The sequence below is a fragment of the Aspergillus chevalieri genome, chromosome 1, assembly GCF_016861735.1.
Source record: "Aspergillus chevalieri M1 DNA, chromosome 1, nearly complete sequence".
NCBI lineage: Eukaryota > Fungi > Ascomycota > Eurotiomycetes > Eurotiales > Aspergillaceae > Aspergillus > Aspergillus chevalieri.
In genome coordinates, this window is record NC_057362.1 from 3,652,173 (window position 1) to 3,671,639 (window position 19,467).

General features: G+C 47.5%; 7 protein-coding genes across 7 annotated transcripts; 3 read left to right on the forward strand and 4 right to left on the reverse strand.

Annotated features, from left to right (window-relative positions):
* Positions 1-241: 241 nt before the first annotated feature.
* On the reverse strand, positions 242-1,297 carry ACHE_11254A (ribonuclease H2 catalytic subunit RNH201; the record flags this gene model as incomplete). Its single annotated transcript, XM_043275803.1, has 1 exon — positions 242-1,297. The coding sequence occupies one exon, from the start codon at positions 1,295-1,297 to the stop codon at positions 242-244; it is 1,056 nt and encodes a 351-aa protein (XP_043132374.1).
* Positions 1,298-1,766: 469 nt separating this feature from the next.
* Positions 1,767-3,963, forward strand: ACHE_11255S (Cupin domain protein; the record flags this gene model as incomplete). The annotated part of the gene is made up of 5 exons (XM_043275804.1): positions 1,767-1,831; positions 1,904-2,058; positions 2,116-3,333; positions 3,391-3,639; positions 3,707-3,963. 5 exons carry the CDS (start codon positions 1,767-1,769, stop codon positions 3,961-3,963), a joined length of 1,944 nt encoding a protein of 647 aa, XP_043132375.1.
* A 392-nt stretch (positions 3,964-4,355) lies between these two features.
* ACHE_11256A (tubulin-folding cofactor B) lies at positions 4,356-5,243 on the reverse strand (the record flags this gene model as incomplete). The annotated part of the gene is made up of 2 exons (XM_043275805.1): positions 4,356-4,690; positions 4,751-5,243. 2 exons carry the CDS (start codon positions 5,241-5,243, stop codon positions 4,356-4,358), a joined length of 828 nt encoding a protein of 275 aa, XP_043132376.1.
* A 689-nt stretch (positions 5,244-5,932) lies between these two features.
* On the forward strand, positions 5,933-6,989 carry TRM9 (tRNA (carboxymethyluridine(34)-5-O)-methyltransferase; the record flags this gene model as incomplete). Its single annotated transcript, XM_043275806.1, has 2 exons — positions 5,933-6,306; positions 6,506-6,989. The coding sequence occupies 2 exons, from the start codon at positions 5,933-5,935 to the stop codon at positions 6,987-6,989; spliced, it is 858 nt and encodes a 285-aa protein (XP_043132377.1).
* A 400-nt stretch (positions 6,990-7,389) lies between these two features.
* Positions 7,390-8,348, reverse strand: ACHE_11258A (MYB DNA-binding domain protein; the record flags this gene model as incomplete). Its single annotated transcript, XM_043275807.1, has 2 exons — positions 7,390-7,795; positions 7,873-8,348. 2 exons carry the CDS (start codon positions 8,346-8,348, stop codon positions 7,390-7,392), a joined length of 882 nt encoding a protein of 293 aa, XP_043132378.1.
* Positions 8,349-14,502: 6,154 nt separating this feature from the next.
* On the forward strand, positions 14,503-16,214 carry ACHE_11259S (ubiquitin carboxyl-terminal hydrolase; the record flags this gene model as incomplete). Its single annotated transcript, XM_043275808.1, has 4 exons — positions 14,503-14,658; positions 14,718-15,112; positions 15,167-15,992; positions 16,074-16,214. The coding sequence occupies 4 exons, from the start codon at positions 14,503-14,505 to the stop codon at positions 16,212-16,214; spliced, it is 1,518 nt and encodes a 505-aa protein (XP_043132379.1).
* A 1,374-nt stretch (positions 16,215-17,588) lies between these two features.
* On the reverse strand, positions 17,589-18,788 carry rpn8 (proteasome regulatory particle lid subunit RPN8; the record flags this gene model as incomplete). The annotated part of the gene is made up of 3 exons (XM_043275810.1): positions 17,589-18,197; positions 18,268-18,539; positions 18,605-18,788. The coding sequence occupies 3 exons, from the start codon at positions 18,786-18,788 to the stop codon at positions 17,589-17,591; spliced, it is 1,065 nt and encodes a 354-aa protein (XP_043132380.1).
* Positions 18,789-19,467: the final 679 nt, after the last annotated feature.

Sequence of the window (19,467 nt, forward strand, 5' to 3'; positions counted from 1 at the left end):
TAATAATCACTGGTCGTCATCAGCCCTGAAGGATTCTGCACTAGCAGACTGTCGCATGTCACGGAAGCTTTCTATATTTCTTGCCTGTAAAAATAGGGAGTTCGATTGGAGATACCCGGGCGGATTTGGGATAATTAGCGACTAATCTTGTTTTTGCTGCGAATATCACATGAAACGGGGTATCACTAAATTATGCAGTACCTAATCTTATATAATAATAAATACATTCAAGTTCTTGTTCTCACAGAACTTCTGCCATTTTGTGACCATACCAACCCCCCAACTCTCGCTCTGTACCCTTCGCGGTTCCGGTGGAAAGAAACTCACTAAGCCGCATACCCTCATCTTCTTCTACGGGCCACTCGACCCTAACTCCTCCTTTTAGCTCCAACATCTCTTTTGCAGTGCCCCAACTGAACCGGCATTCATTGCCCCATCCGAAGATAGGGTCCATGTTTCGCCGGAGCCAACCGGCACATTTAGAATCTGAAGGATAGCCACTACCCCAGCCCTCTGTGGTGATAACTTGCTCCGACATCTGCTGAGTGGCGAGTATCGTTTCGTAACAATTCTCTAACGCAATGTCTCTGGTCACTTTCGCAACGACACTGGCAGCGCTAACGCAAGGATATAGGGAGTCGGCTTTTTTTGCTACCGTAATTTTGAGAGATGGAAATATGCGCTCCAACTTCTGTTGGTACGTTCCCGGGTTTCCGATAGTATCAATGTATACCTCTTTGACGACCACCTTCCGCTCCTCCACGATTCCCCGGATGATTTCGACTGTGGCGTCCATCGCCTGCGCATTGAGATTATAGATCCCGGCCCCGGGCCGCATCATGCCCGACGATATGTCGCGCGCGGAAAGAAGTTTTGTCGCCCACCCACAAGACTCGAAGAGTGGGTTTCCCTGTGTGCAAATCAATCGCATCAAGTTGGCTCGTACCGCAGGTGTGAGAACTTTGCTGTCATCGAATCTATATGCTCGAGCCAGGAGGGAATGATGGAGTTCCGCAGGCAAGTAGAAAGCACTGTAGACCATCGGTCCTAGCACTGGACCACGGCCGGCTTCGTCGACACCCAAGACACATGGAGTAGTACTAGGGCTTTGTGTTGAATCTTGAGTCGCAATCGCAGCGGGACACGGAGAGTAATGCGAAAAGGACTCTCCGGAAAATAGGCGGCTGCGGTCTATACTGGGAGGAAGAAAAGGGACATTGGTATCATCGTTCGTCGTGGTCGAAGTCTCGCCGTGGAGGGCATCAACAGGGTCTTCCATGTTATCTGCCATGCTCATTTGATGATTTTCGAAATAAGACCAGTAGCAATAGTTCAGAACTATTCACGGTAGCGAATATATTAGAAGAGATGGGTCAAAAAAACAGGAAAACTCCTTCGTTGTCAGAGAAGTACATAACGCAGACGCGTCGACCGTTCCGGGTTAGCGGCGCGCGTCTTTTTGCCGCCTTGTCCGGAAGTCAGTCTTCTCCAAGTCCCCTCCGCAGCCGTCAACTACCAGCGCATTACTTTTGTACACGCCCTCCTTCTTTTTTGCTTCATGTCTCTGTGATATTAGCAGCCGTGGACCCCCCCATCCTACGTGATTTCCGCCTTCTTAGCGACTCTGTGCATTCGAATTCCGGTCGAGAAAGCCGGAACAGGGCGTTTTTGTCCGCACGCACTCGTGAGGGACCTTTTTTTTTTCTTCGCTCTTTCTTCCACGAATTAATATCGATCACACCTACGCGTAAATCCCACCGTTGAAAATGGCTCCTCGAGGAGCAGCGAAAACCCGCGAATACGATTATTCCAACGTAGGAAAGGCTGGAAGGTAAGCTTACCTGATTTGGGGGGAGTCAGTATCTGCAGCGGGGAAACTAATATAAGCGATGCGCGGATATAGGCGCACAGGTATCACGCTGAAAGAAGGTAGACGCGATGAACATGGCATGGAAGAGATTGACGGGATGTTTTCGTCCCCTGAGAAGTCCCCTGCCAATGAAAATGGGTTTAATAACGGCAACGATATGGGTTCGGATGGCATGTCAATGGATGAGGGTATGGCTTTTGTTCTCTCTTTCAATCCAATATCTCCGGGCTGATGTCTTTTGCTAGGAAATGCACCTGGCCCCGCAGATTTTCTAAATGGCAGACGCGCATCATACTTTCCGCCCCCCGTTGCGCGATCACCTATGAAGACTGGCCTCACAGGGTCACCGCGGAGGACTCCGGGGTTGCGATCTTCCGCCAGCCCGCAACGTGACCATCCTTCGTCCAGTCCATCTGCTGGTAAATCACGGGTTAATGCGAAAGGAAATTCGCAACGTGACGTCTCCCCACTTTCGCATCGCTCCGTTAATGCGCCGTCTTCAATCCATGCGAATGGTTTGCGGAACAAAAATAAAGCGAATATCAGAACATCAGAACCAGCAGCGACAGATGATTTCTCGGACAGCGACGCAAACAGCCAGTTTATCGGCGACGAAAATGCAGATTCATTCGAGCAGACCCGCGACGATTTCGCTGATAATTTCGCTGCTGGCGACGATACCCTATTGGAAGACGAAGCTCCGCAAGCCGTAGAGGAGCAGGATCAAGAGGGCACGGATCCGGATAGTCCGGGCATGTCTTTCGAGTCGCGCAGAACAGAACAACCTAGGAGTACTACAACGAAAACTAAGAGGTCGGCTTCGGGCAACAATGGCCAGATTCAAACCACCGCACAACAGAACGACACCCACGAGCGGGAATTCGCATCGAAACCAAAGCGCCCCGGTCGACCCCCAAAGGCGCAGCGCAAGGCCAACGAGGAACCCGAAAATCACAGACCGTCAAAGAAAGTGAGAACTTCCGCGGATCGGACCACAGGAGGCGTGAAGGCAACGGGGAATCCTCAAATCGACCATATAACGGATACATACGCAAAACGACAGACGGGGCCCACCAAGGGACGGAGCCTGTATATCCTCAAACACGAAGCACCCGCAGAGGACACCGCGGCCCGCACACGATCAGGACGAGTGTCAATCAAACCTCTTGCTTTTTGGAAAAACGAAAAATGTGTATTCGGAGATGGGGAGGTTGCCGAGGGCGATCGATTTCCTCATGCGACAGTCAAAGAAGTTATCCGTACCGAAGAAATTGAACCCGAGTATAAGAAAACAAAGTCAGGCAAACGGCGATCGAAGAAATCGAAAAGCAAGGACATTGAATCGGAGGATGAGAATGAAGATCATGCCGACGGATGGGAAAAAGACAACGGCGTTCTTCACGGGTACATCAGGAAATGGGACCCTGAGACTCAGGCAGGTATCGATGAAGAAGAGGTTCTCGGTAAGTTCATCTTGCTTCCAATCCCATTTGGCGCATATGTTGATAGATGGGGTGTAGATATCGCATACGCACCTTCTGGGATCGAGACAAGGGATGTCAAGGATGCAACATTTCGGTTTGCGAAGCTTCTCAGTTCCCCATTTCTGGGATCCGGGATAGTCGAGTTACCGCCTGGGGGCGTCAAAAAGCCTAAGAATTCAAAGAAGATGCATATGGTCTTTTATGTCTGTCATGGTCGAGTGCAGGTTGATATATCTGGGGTACAATTCAGTGTCGGAAAGGGTAGTGTATTCCAGGTTCCCAGAGGTTTGTTTTCCATTTACCTTGTTTTTGTTTCCGTCCCCGCAACTCCTTCTAACATCGAATTGTATAGGCAACTATTACAGCTTTGCCAATATTTATGGGTTCGATGCCCGACTATTTTTCACGCAGGGATGCGTCCCAGCAGAGAATGAAAACCTGGCTTCCGAATCAGCTTCGAAGCCAACTGCTATGGAAGGCGAATCCACCGCGGACGTTGGTCGTCCTACAAAAGGCAGGCCTAAAGGCAGCAAAAACGGCCCAAAGGGCGGCCCTAAGGGCTCCAAGGGCGCTAAGCAAAAGGCCAGTGGTGGGTCAAAAGCATCCTAGTCATGATATTTGAACGATCGTTTAAACACCAATTACCTGTTTTCCTCCTTTGATACCAAGGCTGCTGTGGCTACTAGCAGCCTCGTCTTTGTCTTCTTCATTGTCCGGCCTTTTTTCTTTTTTCTTTGATGCCTATTTCTTTTCTTTTCTTTTTTTTTTTGGAAGCCCATGAGGGTCATTTGTGTTCGAATTAGCGATTCAATGTATGGTTAATGGGACGGCCATGTGCATTTATATTAGCACCTTTTTCATGCGGGCAAATTTTGAAAGCGGAACACTGGAGTGAATGGATTTATCTCGAACATTTTGAATGATATTAACTTATACAGAGTACACTATATTATATTCGGTTATTCCGTCGTCAGACACGTCGATTTCCTGTATCAAATGAATCATATTTCCTCCATCAATTCGTCTTCAAGGTCGTCATCTAATCTCAGAGGAGGGAAATCCCCCACTTCAACCTTCTCCGGCTTGACAAAGACACCCGTCTTGTTGGGGCACTCAAAGTAGCGCTTACCACCGACGCTGCCATCGTTCTTCCCCGTCGGCTCATCAAGCTCGATGCCAACCCAGATCGGCAAGGAACCTTGATCCAGCCCGTTATCTACTGTACTCACCCCCGGGAAGGGGATTGTTTGCACTGGCCCAACGAAACGGATAGTCCCGCGCCGAATATGCGGTGGTGACGAGGGGAGTACAATAGCCCGCTTCGAAACGGCAATGTCTGTATTGGTGTTACAAGCCATCCCCTTGACCGTGGTAACAGATAGGATTCTCATCTCACCTCTTTTTTGAACATCAATCCTGTCCTTCTCAGCCTGATTCCGCATCGCCTCCTCCGGCGGAACGGCAGTAGGATCAAACCGCCCCAACTTCTGATTCTTCTTCCACGCCAGCACCGAATTCGGCAGCGTCTCATATGTCGACTCCGGCAGCATATACTTCTCTACAGCCGAGAGATCAGTAAAGTTCGGCCGCGCAGCCGCAGGCCGCGTATCATGAACTTCAATTTCACTCCCCTTCATCAGCCCCCAGTCCCCAATGACCGTGTCATCGCCGTCAACCCATTGATTCGGGCGGCCGGGTGTCTTGAGTTGTAGTCGCTGGCTACCTGGGGGGACACCGGTCATGGTCTCCAGCTTGGCTTTTAGCTGGTTGACGGTCCATGTTGGGGTGATGCGGCGTTCTGTGAGGAAGCCTGGTTCATTGGAGTTGCTGCTGTTGCCGGCAGAGGTGATGATGACGGAGATGTCAGTGGGGGTCGGTTGAAATGCCATTACTTGTTCTTTGGTGCAATGTAGTCCAGGGAATTTGGGGTTGATTTGAAATCTTATTGAAAGTCAGATTGTGTTCCTAGAAAGTCGTGGAAGAATATGAAAAAGGGGAAGCGGAGATGAGATGAGGAGAAAGACAACACAGCAAGTTCAAGCGGATCAAATTGATTTTTATTCAGAGAGAACAATCCAAGTAAAGCAGCAGCAGTCTTTAATGAAGAAAGATAGACTGGTGAGAGAAACGATTGACAGGGAACCGAATGGGGAAGTTGGCAACAAATTCAACAAATGCACAAAGACGGGTAGTTCCCGAATATTTTTAAGCACTCACTCACCTTTAGCTGCAATGTTTTATTTTCAATTTCATACAAGTGATGGATATTCTCGAGTGGACATCAATTGATGACCTCAAAGAACAACTGGTGATGATCAGTCAGCCACTGTACAGCATAGTACGTATCAAGAATTCAGCACCGAAACTTACCGAAAAGACACCAGATAATTCCTTTCAAACCATTCAGACACAGCAGAAGTACGCAGAAGAAGCCAGCGAAAAGTACTGCTGACTGAGAAAATCTCCGAGCCACGTGATTCATTTCTTCAGAACAAGAGCATCACCGAACCTTATTCCGAATGTAATTTACACTTGTAACTAGTGGTAATCTCTTTTGTGGGATTCAAATCGCCAATTTATGGCTTTATATGTCTACAAGGATCTGCTGTATAAAGAGGCATTGAAGAAAAATCAAGTGGGAAAAAAGGAAATGGCCGACAACGATGCACCGCCCGCCGATGAAAGAGCCCAGGAAGCCTATGAAGAACAGAATGTCCATGAGGTATATCAGCAAATAGCAGAGCATTTCTCGTCTACCAGATACAAGGTCTGTCTATCTTATTCTCTATTTATTTATATAAGGGGACTGGTCTCACTCGTATATCAGCCGTGGCCTATTGTGGAACGCTTCCTCAAAGAGTTATCGCCCGGCTCCATCGGGCTCGATGTGGGATGCGGCAATGGCAAGTACTTGACGGTCAATAAGGATATCTTTATCATTGCTTCAGATCGGTAAGTCTCTTTTATCTCTCTGTTTCATTCGTGGATCAAATCATTTCTCTTTACATACAAGACTGGTTATCTGTGGGAATGCACGAAAACAATGAAGTGCCTCCAATACCAATACCCAAACGCCCATCCTTTCACACATTCTATTCTTCTTCCTCTTCCAGATCTTGTTAGTACTCGGATTAACCCGATATCCCAACAGATCTGAAAATCTTGTCCGTATTGCTGTAAACCATCAGCCACATTCCCCCATCGTAGCTGATATCCTCCATCTACCACACCTCGACGCTTCTTTTGACTTTGCCATATCAATTGCTGTGGTTCATCATTTATCATCACCGGAGCGACGGATTCAGGCAATTATGGAAATCCTGCGCACACTGAAGCCTGCTTCCGAAAACCACCCGGGTGGGAAAGCCCTGATATATGTCTGGGCGCTTGAACAGAAGAACAGCCGGAGAGGCTGGGATAAAGGGGACAAACAGGATGTGATGGTTCCCTGGGTCTTGAGAAACAGCTTATCCAAGGGCGGCTCCAGCGATGCGCCCAAAACGTTCCATCGATATTATCACCTCTATGAGGAATTCGAACTCGAGCGGGACATCAGGCAAGCAGGGGGGCGAGTCCTGGAGTCGGGGTATGAGAAAGACAACTGGTGGGCAATTGCGACGCCGTCAAACGAGTAGCTTTTGCTTCGAAGATCCAGCCTCGAAGTCGAATTTTTTTTTGGCTTCTCTTTCCCTTCTTCCTTCTTTCAATTTGCGACCGAAAAATGAAATAAAATGAAAGCAATTTGGTCATAAAGCTATGTTCATCACCTTCACATCGAAAAAAGACGGAGACGCGAAACATGACACACAAGGGAAACAGAGGAAGTCATAAGAAGAATCATCTAAGACAAGATAGGACAAGACAAGACAAACAGGCAAAGGCAGACAATATCCACACAAATAAAGGTATCTCTTCAAAACAACGCTATGCAATTCGTAAAAGTAGGGAAAAGACCTCCCAGGGCGTACAGACGTCGTTCGTTCGTTTTTTTTTTTTTTTTTTCCTCGATTTTTCTCATTTCTTATTTCCTCAACCCTATGGAAGGGTTCGAGGTGGAAAGCCGATGCTGTGCCCTAAATGGCCACCATGACTGCCACTCATTTCCATTGGGCCCATACGGTAACTCAGTTCCCTTGTAGGAGGAAATGGTGGAGCCGGTGCGTAGGCTGGGACACCGGCAGTAAGCTCTTCGACCGAAGGGAGCTGCGGTGGTGGGACTTGACGTGTCATTGATCCTTTTCGTGACCTGGACAGAGAGGCACTACTGGTTCGGCGTGACCTAGTTGAGGGCGGGTCGATGGCTGTGCTGGAAAGGGAGAAAGGAACAACGCCCGCCCGACGGGCCATCTCTTGCTCCCCTAATTGCCAGTGCATTGCTTCTGCGGCGCGCCATGGAATGGCCATTTCCTCTGCCACCTTTGACCACATTTCAGCCTTGAATCTGTTAGACAAACATTAGTATAATGAGTCTTTATTGGATGAAAATCCCAGGTTTTCTTTCGAAAATGCAATACGTACCTCTCGTATAACCTGGCGAGCTTGTTCTTCTTATCCTCATCCCACTCGCTTCTGCGTTCAAGATAATTCTGGTAATGTAGACGGCAACTAATGGCGCTCCGGCCGGGAAGCCGCCTGCTGATATCCTCCCACTTCATCCCACTCCCACGCAGCTCGATGATCAACGCATCTTCTTCGGGAGACCATTTGGATTGCTTCTTAGCCGGCGATTCGGCCGTATGGGCGGGCTGTAAACGCTTGGCCGGGACGGAGGCAGGGATCTTGGTGATTGATGGAGGAGGCGCTGATGGACCAGACACTGGAGATGATGCAATCGACATGGGAGGAAGTGCCGGGCCCGAAGGCACTACTCTCGACGGAAGTGCGGACGTAGTGGTTCCCGGGGGACTTCTCTCCTCCTCATCTTGAGGTTTTAGAAGCAGTGAGATATCCACTTTGGCGGAGGGCAGCAAAGCTGGGTTTTGTAAGGCAATCATATGCGCGACTCGCAAAGACGTGCGGTTTGATAGAGAAGTAGATAGTAAGAGATAGTAGCATCCAACAATGGACAATCAAACAAGAGAAAGAGACAGGTAGTACGATGAAGCAAACACACAGAAGGCGGAAGTACAAAGAATAAAAAAAAAAAAACGGATGAAGCAGAATAAAGAAAGAAAGGTAAAATGAGAGCTTCGAGCGTCGTGGTGGGTTTTCTTTGGTGATGGCGGGTGACGGCGTTGGTGATAGTCAAGTGAACTGCCCACAGGTCGGAGGAAAGTCTCGAACGAGCAAAAGTCGAGCAAGGATCAATGAGAGTGAAACAATCCGGTAGGCCCCTGTTTGGTTCTTTGCCTCAAAGCCCAACGGTTTGATAATGGCCCAGCGGAAGGATCCGGCGAGTAATCCAGCAACGTGGGAAGACCTAGCAAAATTCAACGCAAAGTAACGACGCGGATCGAAAGTGAGATGAAAAAGTGATATGTGATAGGCACTAAAAGAGAACAAGAAGAAGAAAAAAATATGTAGGAAGAAACGTCAATGGATGATGCAGTTTGGATGGATCGAGACCAAACAAATCAGACGACAGGGAAGATGAGTTATAGAGTGGAAAAGACCCACGATCTCGCAGGAGAAAACAAGAGAGGAATAAACGGGCAAGGGAAAAAATTAAAGAAACGAACAGGTCAGACTCGAGTCAGACACGAGAGAAAATGATAGAGAAAATGGTTGCCAGTAAGACCGGGGGTGGAGTTTTAAAAAAAAAGAAAAAGAAAATAGACAATCCGGTTAGTAGATGTGCGAATCGGAAGATAGAGACGAATAGGAGGAAATGAGAGAGATGAAAGGAAGAGGAGAGGAAAAGAAAGCGAGAGAGATGAAACAGCCTGAGATGCATCGGATGGAAAAGAGATCATCGGCTTGACAGCTGATCCATTCAGCAAATAAGAAACCGGGTTTTACGGGGAATAACAGGCATGAATAATTGGAGACGATGCTGATGAGGATCTACTGACTCGGAAGTCCTGTGTTTAGAGCCCACTGAGATAGTATTATTGTGATATGACTTGAACCGAGTCGGGACTCTCTACGACGAGAAATGATGGTGAGTATTAAGAGGACTATAGAAGATAGCCTCTGTTACCGGCGGTCAGTTGTTGTATGAATTTCCATAATAATACTGGTATTATGATAAGGCCAATTTTGTACGGAGTACTTTGTTCCTTTGCATGGCAGCATTCTCGGACTTTACTCGCAAATGTTATTATTTTCACTTTTTTTTTACTTTATTTTATTTTTGTTTGCCTCCTTCTTATTTCATCCTCTCGATATATTACTGGGGAGAAGAAAAAAAGAACATGGTTCCTCCCGGTGGACCAAACCCGCCACACAACGGCCGATAGTTCAAACGGGTAGGATGCATCCCGGCGCACGGCGTCAGAGTCTAAGCCGGGTGGGCAGCTCTAAAGCACGCTAAATGTCCGGCCGAAAAAAACGTTAGATTATTATGACTTTGACCCCCCTGTTAATAAATTCTCCGTCTCAACGGCTTTTCCCTCTTTTATTCCCCCCCGGTTCCCACTTCTTATTTTTACCGGAACCCAGGGTACTCTGTACCGCGCTGCGTAGCTACTAGGTCATCATAATGGATCTGCTACTGACCTAAAAATAAACTATTTATTAATTACTATTAAAATAAATGAAAAAAAAAACATGAGTTAAACGAACGATCGCTTTTCGCTTTAGACGGCAAGTCATGCCCTGGGTCGTTAGGGCTTAGATCCAGACAAGGCAAGGACACTACGAGGGTCGACTTTTGGTGCTGTTCTACGTATCACCGTTTCTAGACTTACCCCGTACATCCATACTGCTTGTTATTATTACTTTTCTTTGTTCCTTTTTCTCCTCTTTCAATGTAGTACAGCGGAAGTCGCGCGTTACAATCCGATGAACACACATTCAATCGTACTGCGTCGACTTCAAACCCCCGACCGGTTCCTGTGGTACGATGATATCCTCATCCGACGTGATTCTTGTTCGAGCTCTATCCAGCCAATCAGCGTTGAGAGTCACAAAGCGGCTGTGATACAATAGGTTTCCCTACAAGATGCTTCTTTTTTTGTCGATTATGTACCATGTACGTATGGAGTGCTCTGAACAGAACATGCGGTGCTGTCATTGTAACCTCCCCAGTCTAGCTACTGTCTAGAACGTTCACGATCTCAATTTCTCCCGGGTGGTTAAATTGGGACCCGTTGATCGTTGGGGCCTGGAACCGGAAATGCTGTAGTGCAACAGGATTCGTCTACTTTTACTACGACTAGTAGTACTGAAACCAAAGGATGAAGTACCTAGGTACCTGTGCATGCCGACGTATAATATTTCTTTCTTTTCTTTTCTTTTTTGGGAAGTGTCTTTGGAGTTGCCTAAACAAGACAATAGTATTTCTGTCGCTCAGTAGCTAATACTATTCCCCGCCGAACCCGTGGCTAAATGCGGTCCACCGGATACTCTCAGTATTATTATGACTATTCGCCCTGTCATCTCGATACGAGGGATAGACGCATAGTACATACAATTAGGGTTTACCGACTATACTCTGTAGAGTCAAGCGACAAGCTCTGTTCGTTTCTTGTAAGGCTAATCCCTCTCTTCTGTAGGAATATGATGATAACACCTCGGCATTCCGTACGCAGATTTCGTAGTCCCTGAAATGGACCACGGCTCGTCTTCGAACGACGGGGCGGTCGGCGGCGACGGATTGTGGAGACATGACAAGGGGCTCCCGCCAAACTGCAAGATTACCTAGGGACCTGTGGAGACTGCTGTGGAGACAGAAACCAGGTATTATATTACAGTATAATACATCCTCCTTACAGACTACGGGCGACAGAATGATCCGTCCATGCAAAAAATTATTGTTCCGGGTGCGGAAGACAGGTGGAGAGGGACGAAATAAACCAATGGTTGCTCACCGGAACTTGGGGTTGACAGCCACCAGCGGGGCAGAGACGGTCGGCTTAGCTTTCGAATGGCCAAGGGCGCTAATAGTATATTGAACGAGTACACTACTGAGCACTCCGTAAACGAAAGAGTAGACAAGTGCTGTACTTTGTAAGGTGCCATGTCATACTCGCTAGTTGTTTTCATGATGACGAACGTTTCTAGATCGTCTGCTGTCCCAGGAATCCCGTTCCATCGAACCGAGAGAGTTCGTCTTGCTTAATAGTCTTGACTTACTACTCATGTAGAGAGTACCAGGATTGTATTGTCTGCAAAGTAAGAACTCACGCTCAGGCAAGTTCGGAGTTCTCCGGCCTCGCACTCTTTCGAGAACTGACAATGAGATTGTTAGGCTTGTACGATGGCAAATAAAAAAATACACGACTCTTTAGAATAGCGGTGGACAGGCCTGCCGTGGGCCTAGAACATGTGTTCCTCCCGTGGATGATCTTTGCGGGAGACGTTAAGCTGCATCATCCATTATTCTTTGCTGTACAAGGGCCGAAACTTTTCCGGTACTGAGTAACTATACAAAGTACTCTGTACAATTATGTACAACGTAACCCTAACCACCTCACAGTAGATATGGTTCTCTTTGAGGGAGAAATTGACGGATTCTGATCAATCACAGAAGGACACTGCATGATCCCGGCTAGTATTGCCAGGTCACGAACCCGACGCCATTGGACCAACAGAACCAGTGGGACCTGTACGAGGACTGTGTGTACAGAGGACTCCGTAGTAATACGCTATCTGTCTATTCCTGGTGCACAATCATCGCTGATCGTCTGGCAGGGAAGGACGAGAAATTTTCCGACTGGCAAACATGCGGGATCCACTCGCTCCAGGGGTTTCCGGTATTTCTTACGGCAAGTCATATGACTACTGCACAGGGTACAGAAGAGAGAGCGTACTGTACGTACATAGTACGTAGCGTTGTTAGTACTAGCAGCATATTTAACTGCCAATATATTATAATTTAATTATGTGTTCGTGCCAAAGTTACTTTTTAACTCAATTATAGTAGTATATTGATGTTATCATCTCCATTACATACCGTTGATAATACGACACGCGGTCTGCAGACTTGAGGTGGAGTCTCATGACTCGAGACGACAAACAACAGGCGACTGGGCACGCTTATTTCCTGGAAATTATACAGGTGAAACGGTCCCGGGATTCCAATCGTTTTGTGGCAAAGCTGAGAAAAGGCCCTGTGGCTATGTATGTGTTAGCATTCAAAAGAAAAGGAACTCGAGACTGCTGCCCAACAATAATTCTACTCCCATCGTATTCCTTCCAGAGTCCATACTCGCTGTGTTACCTGTTTGTGGCATAACAAAGCAAAATGGATCATCAATCCGTGCTCAAAATAGAACATCGTGGATTACGTAGCTGCGTAATCACTGCAGGACCTCATCTCGGAGAATGAGGATACGGGCACACCATCCGCCAGGGAACTCACCTGTCACTTTCCCAAGAGAGATTAATGCCCGGGGTCCATCATTCAGTCATATCACTTTCATCTTAATTTCCTACTCGCTTTTTCCCCTTCCGGAAGGACTCTCAAGAGGTAAGTACGGAAGTACGAGTAATTGTACGGAGTACTTGTGCCTTGTGCTTTGTGCATAGATTTTTGTTTCTACTCGGCTTTTCATGTGGATCAGACAAGTCGATCGCCCTAATTCTAACGATCAACTACATGCATTAATTAAGCAGAAACATTTTATTCCGTGTATATTCATGACGGGAAACGGGACTTCACTCGCCAAATCGTGATACTACGCCCGCAAGTTGTACATGTAGTGCGCCATTGCGCTGCCTTCGATCGACTCAGCGCCAACCAATTCATTTCTTTCGTGATGATGGCTATGATCAATGGAAGAGCGAATCCCTGCAGGGCGCGGAGCGAATGTGCTCCGTACAAAGCACAGAGAGTACGGAGTACGTACCCTTCTGTACGTTCTCTGCGCGGTGTACAGCATGCAGGGTATTCCGTGCAAACAAACAGGCAAACAGACAGCACGTTCCGGTCCGTCGTTGAAACTGCCTAGAAGGATGAGGGGAATGGATCAATGTTCTCGACTGGGCTAGACTTCTCCCTTGTGCGGCAGGAGCAGTAACAGCAGGCGGGGGAATGGACAGGGCTTTCATTTAAGGGAAGCGCTTAGACTGTGTCTGCTCCACATTTAAACAACGTGAAACAGCAGGGCGGCTGCTGCAACTGTCCGTGGACTGGCGAGTGAGGTCTTTTCTCTTGGATTATTATCGCCCTGTTATTATGGAAGTTCTCGGCAACAATGATTCGTATTGCAAGTAGCCAACAGAGCAGGCCCAATAAAAAGAAAAGTGATGTGGTGTGATGGCCAACCATTGCCTTCTGGCAAATGAATGATTGACGCTCCGAGCCACATCACAATGCAAACGATGATCCATGAATTGACGATTTACTCCTCACTTCCCCAGGGAAAGAGCACTATTCGTAGAGTCTTCGTTTATGCGCATACTTGTCCATTATTCCTTTTCGGTCAATAATGAGACCGGCCCGTCTCTCTAGCAATACCGAGCCCAACGTATGAGTAAGTCTGGTCTGTGTGGTCTGGACGCTTAGGATTCCATGGAACTTTTGCTGTCCAAGAAAGGAAGGATAAACGAAGTAGGACATTGTGAAAAGCTCGTTTGGATTGTTCAAGCCAAGTATGTAGAGAGTACTATGTACGCTGGTGAATAAGGGGAGCTGTCCAAAAGCATAGTGAGTGTAGGGCGTGGCCTCGAGTACCTACCGCAACAGTATACTATCGAGGGCAAAGAGGTATCGAAATAGAGCACTTTCTTCTTTCATCTTCCTGCAAGTCCCATTCTTTATTTCGACTAGAAGAGCTATCAAAGATCTCACTTACCAGTTCTTTGTTTCTTCGATGCCATTGTCATCGGTTTCTTTCATTGTATTTCTAAAACTGGCACTCCAGAGAAGAGTCAAAGAACGACTCCAAAGAACACCAACCATTCTTTTCACCGCATAGTTCACTGCTTCTATGTCGACTAAACAATGAGACCAGAGACTAATCAGTTGACAATATTGCAAGCAATAGACAGACCTCTAGGGATAAATTCGCTGTTCATCGCTCACGAATAGAGACTGGGTTTCCAATGGGCCTTTCCAGCTTGTTTGGTAACCCCCCATACTTCTATATTTTGTCACTGTTAATCTGCGCTTTCTTCAGGGATCAACGCTCTGAAAGGCTAATCGGACAGATAATGTCCGCCCAACAAAACGATGCCCCGAGAGGACAGTCTCAAGGGGAGGTAAGTCATATCCCAGTCCGACGTTACTAGCTCTCTGCTAACCTTCTTTCCTCACTCAGCAGTGCCCGATCTCGCCGGACTGGAAGCCCCATGCCAAGCCGTTCGATAACCCTCGTTTAAGAGGTTTCAAAAGACCCGGGAATCTTTGCTTCCGAAACGCCACAATCGCACTACTCGTCCATAGTCCCATCTTATTCAACTGCCTCACTACCTACGTGAGCCACCACAAGCATAAAAGCCCGGATTGTAAAGGATGCATTCTCTGTGCACTATATGAGGTTATGCGGGTATATTGGTCTGAAGGCCGCCTTCGCAATGAGCACCAAAAACGAATGAATACTCTCTGGAAAATTGTGGCTAGCCTCCACCCTAGTTACAACACTGGCCAGCATGATGTACCTGAGTTTTTGGAGGAATTTTATAACACGCTACACGATGCTACAGAGGTCCAATAGTAAGTGGCCTTCCCTTTTGTAATAGAGATTTTGAAAACTAACATCTCTTGCAGCCATGCAGACCTTGATAATTTGTTCAAGGTCATCAAAGTCGAGTACAATGCTTGCGGAATATGCCAACATGTAGGTACTTCCGCAAAGACCTCTTCTCTTATTCTTCCAGGCTCATGCCCGAGCAATAGAACCTTCATCACGGTTGAAGATGCAATCAAGGAGGTATTCACCAATTCTATTACAGCAGCTAGGTGCGAAAGATGCCAGAAGACTGGCTATCGGACTGACTGGTTTGCAAGCTCACCCGAGAATCTCTTTGTGCAGTTTCACAGGGGAGAAACTCAAAAAACCAACACGCAGATTCAACTCAAAAACAGGCTTATCATCCCGAAGGGGTGTGTATTTGAGGAATTACAGGATAAAGGAAAGTTTGAATATGAGCTTTACGGCGTCGTTTTCCACAAAGGAACAAGTTCCCAGGGTCACTATACCATCGCAGTCAGAGGCCCTAACGGAGTATGGACGGAGATCGATGACACTAAGTCATACTCCTTGGATGAAACTAAATTCCTCTCGTCACCACAAAATCGCCGAGACGCCTATCTGTTGGCATATCAAAGGGTGAGAGAGCGAGACAAGATAGAACAAAGCAAGCCCTCTTACCCGCCCAAAAATCCACCATCTGCACCGCCTCTGGAAGTTCATGCCGCCAAGCCTGTCTTCGAAGAAAAATTGTCCCATGTAAGACCAGCTAATAATGGTAATCGGATTAAGTTGGAGCAGACCATCCGGCTTGAAGGGTCCACCATGGCATGGGCACACATCCTTACCCTAGATCATTTCGAAGGGACACAATTTGAAACAAAAGACCAGAATATCGAATTGGTATTGAAATTCACATTACCGACAGGTGAGATCGTTGAAGGATCAGGGAGCATGTCGCTAACCTCGAGTGAGTCTCGAAAGCGAACAAGGATATCTGCTGAGATTACAGATGCTAAACCGGCGAAGAAGCAAAAGACTCAACACAAAATTGTTGCGAAGAAGGCTGCAAAACGAAAGTGCCGTATGGAGTCTGATGCACGATACGAACCTGATGGCCCTTGAAGGTCGGAGCGAAAAAAATGCCAACCGAAGTGAGATATATATATCGGTGCGGAGGATAGTAAAGGTTTTTTTTTTAATTTTATCTTTTAAAAAAATTGGATTTTGATAGCCACTAGTGATTTTTGAGTATACAGAATTTGATTTTGCCTTTAATCAAGCAAAATGCAATATTATTTTATGTTCTCTCATTGTACTGGGTATAGCAATACTCGGTCAGCATCATTCCCATTCTGTGACGCCAAATTACAAGTCCATCATTATCTCACTTAAACAACCACGTACCATGGAGATTCCAGACAGTGACGAGGAAGAAGAACTCTTCCCAGATACGGTCCAGAATGAATCCCCCAAATTCAAAAACCAACATATATCATCGCCCGTCCGATTCGTCGAGCGTATTCTCTTCCAACTCAACTATATATCATCGGCCTCATCGCAGCAGCAGAGTCACGACCAACAGCATGAACAGCAGCAAAGCCCCTTTTCTACTTTTTCAACCATCCAGGCTGCCCAGGTCAAATCACTAATGCTAACGTTGCACTGTTTCTTCCCCAACGAATTACTCCTTGCACTCGATATTCTGGATCGAGGACTCGTGAGACGCTTGATAAGAGGGAGCCAAGAAGAAGTGTCCGATCTTGAGAACGACACGGGGCTCCCCTCCTCATCTCTTTCTCATAGGCTATCTTTGTCTCAAGTCCCGCCTATGGAAAATTCCTGCAATGAGCAAGTCGAGGATGTGTTCCTTGTCATTTCTGCGTCTTCCTCTGCTTCCATTTTTACGTCCATATCTGCTCGTCAAGAAGGGATTAAAGGGTACGAAGTCCGTCTGACTGCGTGGAATTGCACGTGTCCAACTTTTATCCTTTCTGCGTTTCGGGAGGAGGTTGGTTCTGAATTGGATCTGGATCATAATCAAAACGACGACGACGATATCCACGGGGATTCCGTGGACACCGATGAACAAGGATACAATAATCGTTTTGGCGGGACTCTGACTCGTGGACCTACCAGAATGTCGCCGCCCATTTGTAAACATATATTGGCCTGTTTTCTACTCGTTCGCTGTCCAAGGTTGTTTGGGACTGGAGAAGGCGCAGAACGACACCGCGTCAGTGTGAAAGAGCTGGCAGGCTGGTGCGCCGGCTGGGGTAGGTGATCGATCTATTGCAGCATGTCTTCATTCAAGTCATACATCAAGATACGCCAAGATACCAAGGTTGTCTCAGGACGAGAACCGCTCGATCATAATATACATTCCAATGCAGAGATTGAATTGCTCTAAACGGTTCGTTATCAATATCGACTGGGTTGCCCGGTCCAGCCATAGAATTATGGAGTAATGGAAACCTCAGATTACCCGCATTACGTCTCCTAGTTCTTAGACGACTTCTCCTTGGAGCTACCCTGCTCCTTCTTTTCGCCATTCCCTGCCCCACTAGCCTTCTTTGCGCCCTCTTCCTTTTCAGCCTTGATGGCATTCACCTCTTGCTCCTTCTTCGACTCGTTCTCTTCTTGTTGCTGCCGGTTCTGGATCTTGTTTTCGATCAGGTCGTGGAACGCCGTGATTGCGCGGATCAGGCTGCTGATATAAATCGCCATCATTTGGTCGTTGGTCTTGATGCTCATCGCTCGTGCCAGCTCGCTGTTCTCCGTCTGTGTTTCCGTACCGCTGATCCGCGGTCCTGTGGATGGTGTCGACAAGTTGGGAAGCAGGTTGAAGACATCCTGGAGATGACCCAGGATAGCATGATTAACAGGGAGTTCACGGTCAAGGACCTTCTGGAGGTATTGGCCGATGTCACGGAGTCGCAAATGCAATCCCTGCAACGACTGGAGTTGCGAAGTTATCCGAGTAGAGAGGGTTCCGACGGCCACGTCTCTGATGTCGCGAAGAAGATGTTCCACACCGATTTCCTCCGCTTCCTCGGCCTCGATTACAGATGGAGTATGGACGAACGTTCGCGAAGTCGTAGTACCGTCCTAGCAATCCGGCAGTTAGAAAGACATTTCCACTGGATACAAGGGATGGTAGCGTCATAGAACAACTCACATCCTTAATCTCGTCAACAGCAAAGTAGGCATCTGTAGGCACGCCAACTTCTTTCGGTTGCACGTCGACAATCACCAGCAAGGGATTAGGTGTGTATTTCTTGAACAACTCGTTGATCTCCAGATCAGAGGCGCGTAGCTTCGGACCCGAGTGGTACCATCCGATAAGCTTCTCACGAGCATTGATTTTCTTGAACATGTCCCTCATGGACTCGATGAAGTTGTGATCTAAGAACCAGACCGACGGATCTTTTTCATCTTCTTCAAATGGGACTATTTGTATATAACAACCTCGTCAGTAACAGACAATTTGGGGGAAGCGTGTGATCACGACGCACCAGCAAAGCTGTTTGACACCCGAACCGTTTGGCCAGTATTCTCTCCTAGAAGCACACCCACAACACGCTTTTTAGTCCCCTTGGCAGTACGTCCATAGTGATCTGCGACGGAAAGGAGAACGAGAGGAGCGACAGTGACGGTCTTCGTGACGAGGGAGAGGGTCTCCGCCGTGGTAGCAGGCATGGCGGAAACGAGGCGAGTAGAAAAACGACTGACAAAAGGGGAATCCGCGAGAAGAAAGGATGGAGATTTGAATATGAGTGGTCAGGGTCCGAGATAGGAAAGGAAGAAGGAGAAGACAAGATAAGGCCAGCGATGGGATAATTGGCGTGATGACGATGAATGAAGCTGTTGGACTTGCTGGGAAGCTCCGCAGCAGTACCGCGCCACAGTGGCCGACACTGCTCACCAGCCACAGATTGTCTTCAGCCTGAGGCGTCAATCTCGGTGTACGTATCACGTGGCCTTCAAGAACGGGATCCATCAATTGTACGAACCGGGCGCTCGTGCGGGCCATCGGATTTTATTGTAGAAGAAAATTGCACATTATATGCATTCGACCCAATTGAACCATTCTAACTATACAGTGGCACTTACCACGTAGTATCTTGTAGTCTGTTTGCAGAATTGCAATCCCGTAAATACTCCCGTATATGCTCCCCCACGGCAGCGAACCTCGGAGGGCCCGGCGGTTAGTCTTCCGCCCCGTTCTTCACCAGCCCATCTCCAACTTGGCTCTTTTTCTTCCCTACTTCCGTCGCTTCCATTTCCCCGTCTCAGCTCTAAGCCTTTGGGGTTCCCTTGCCTATAAACTCTCCTCTCCTCTCTGTTCTCGTTTGTCCTTCATTAATTACACTCGAAA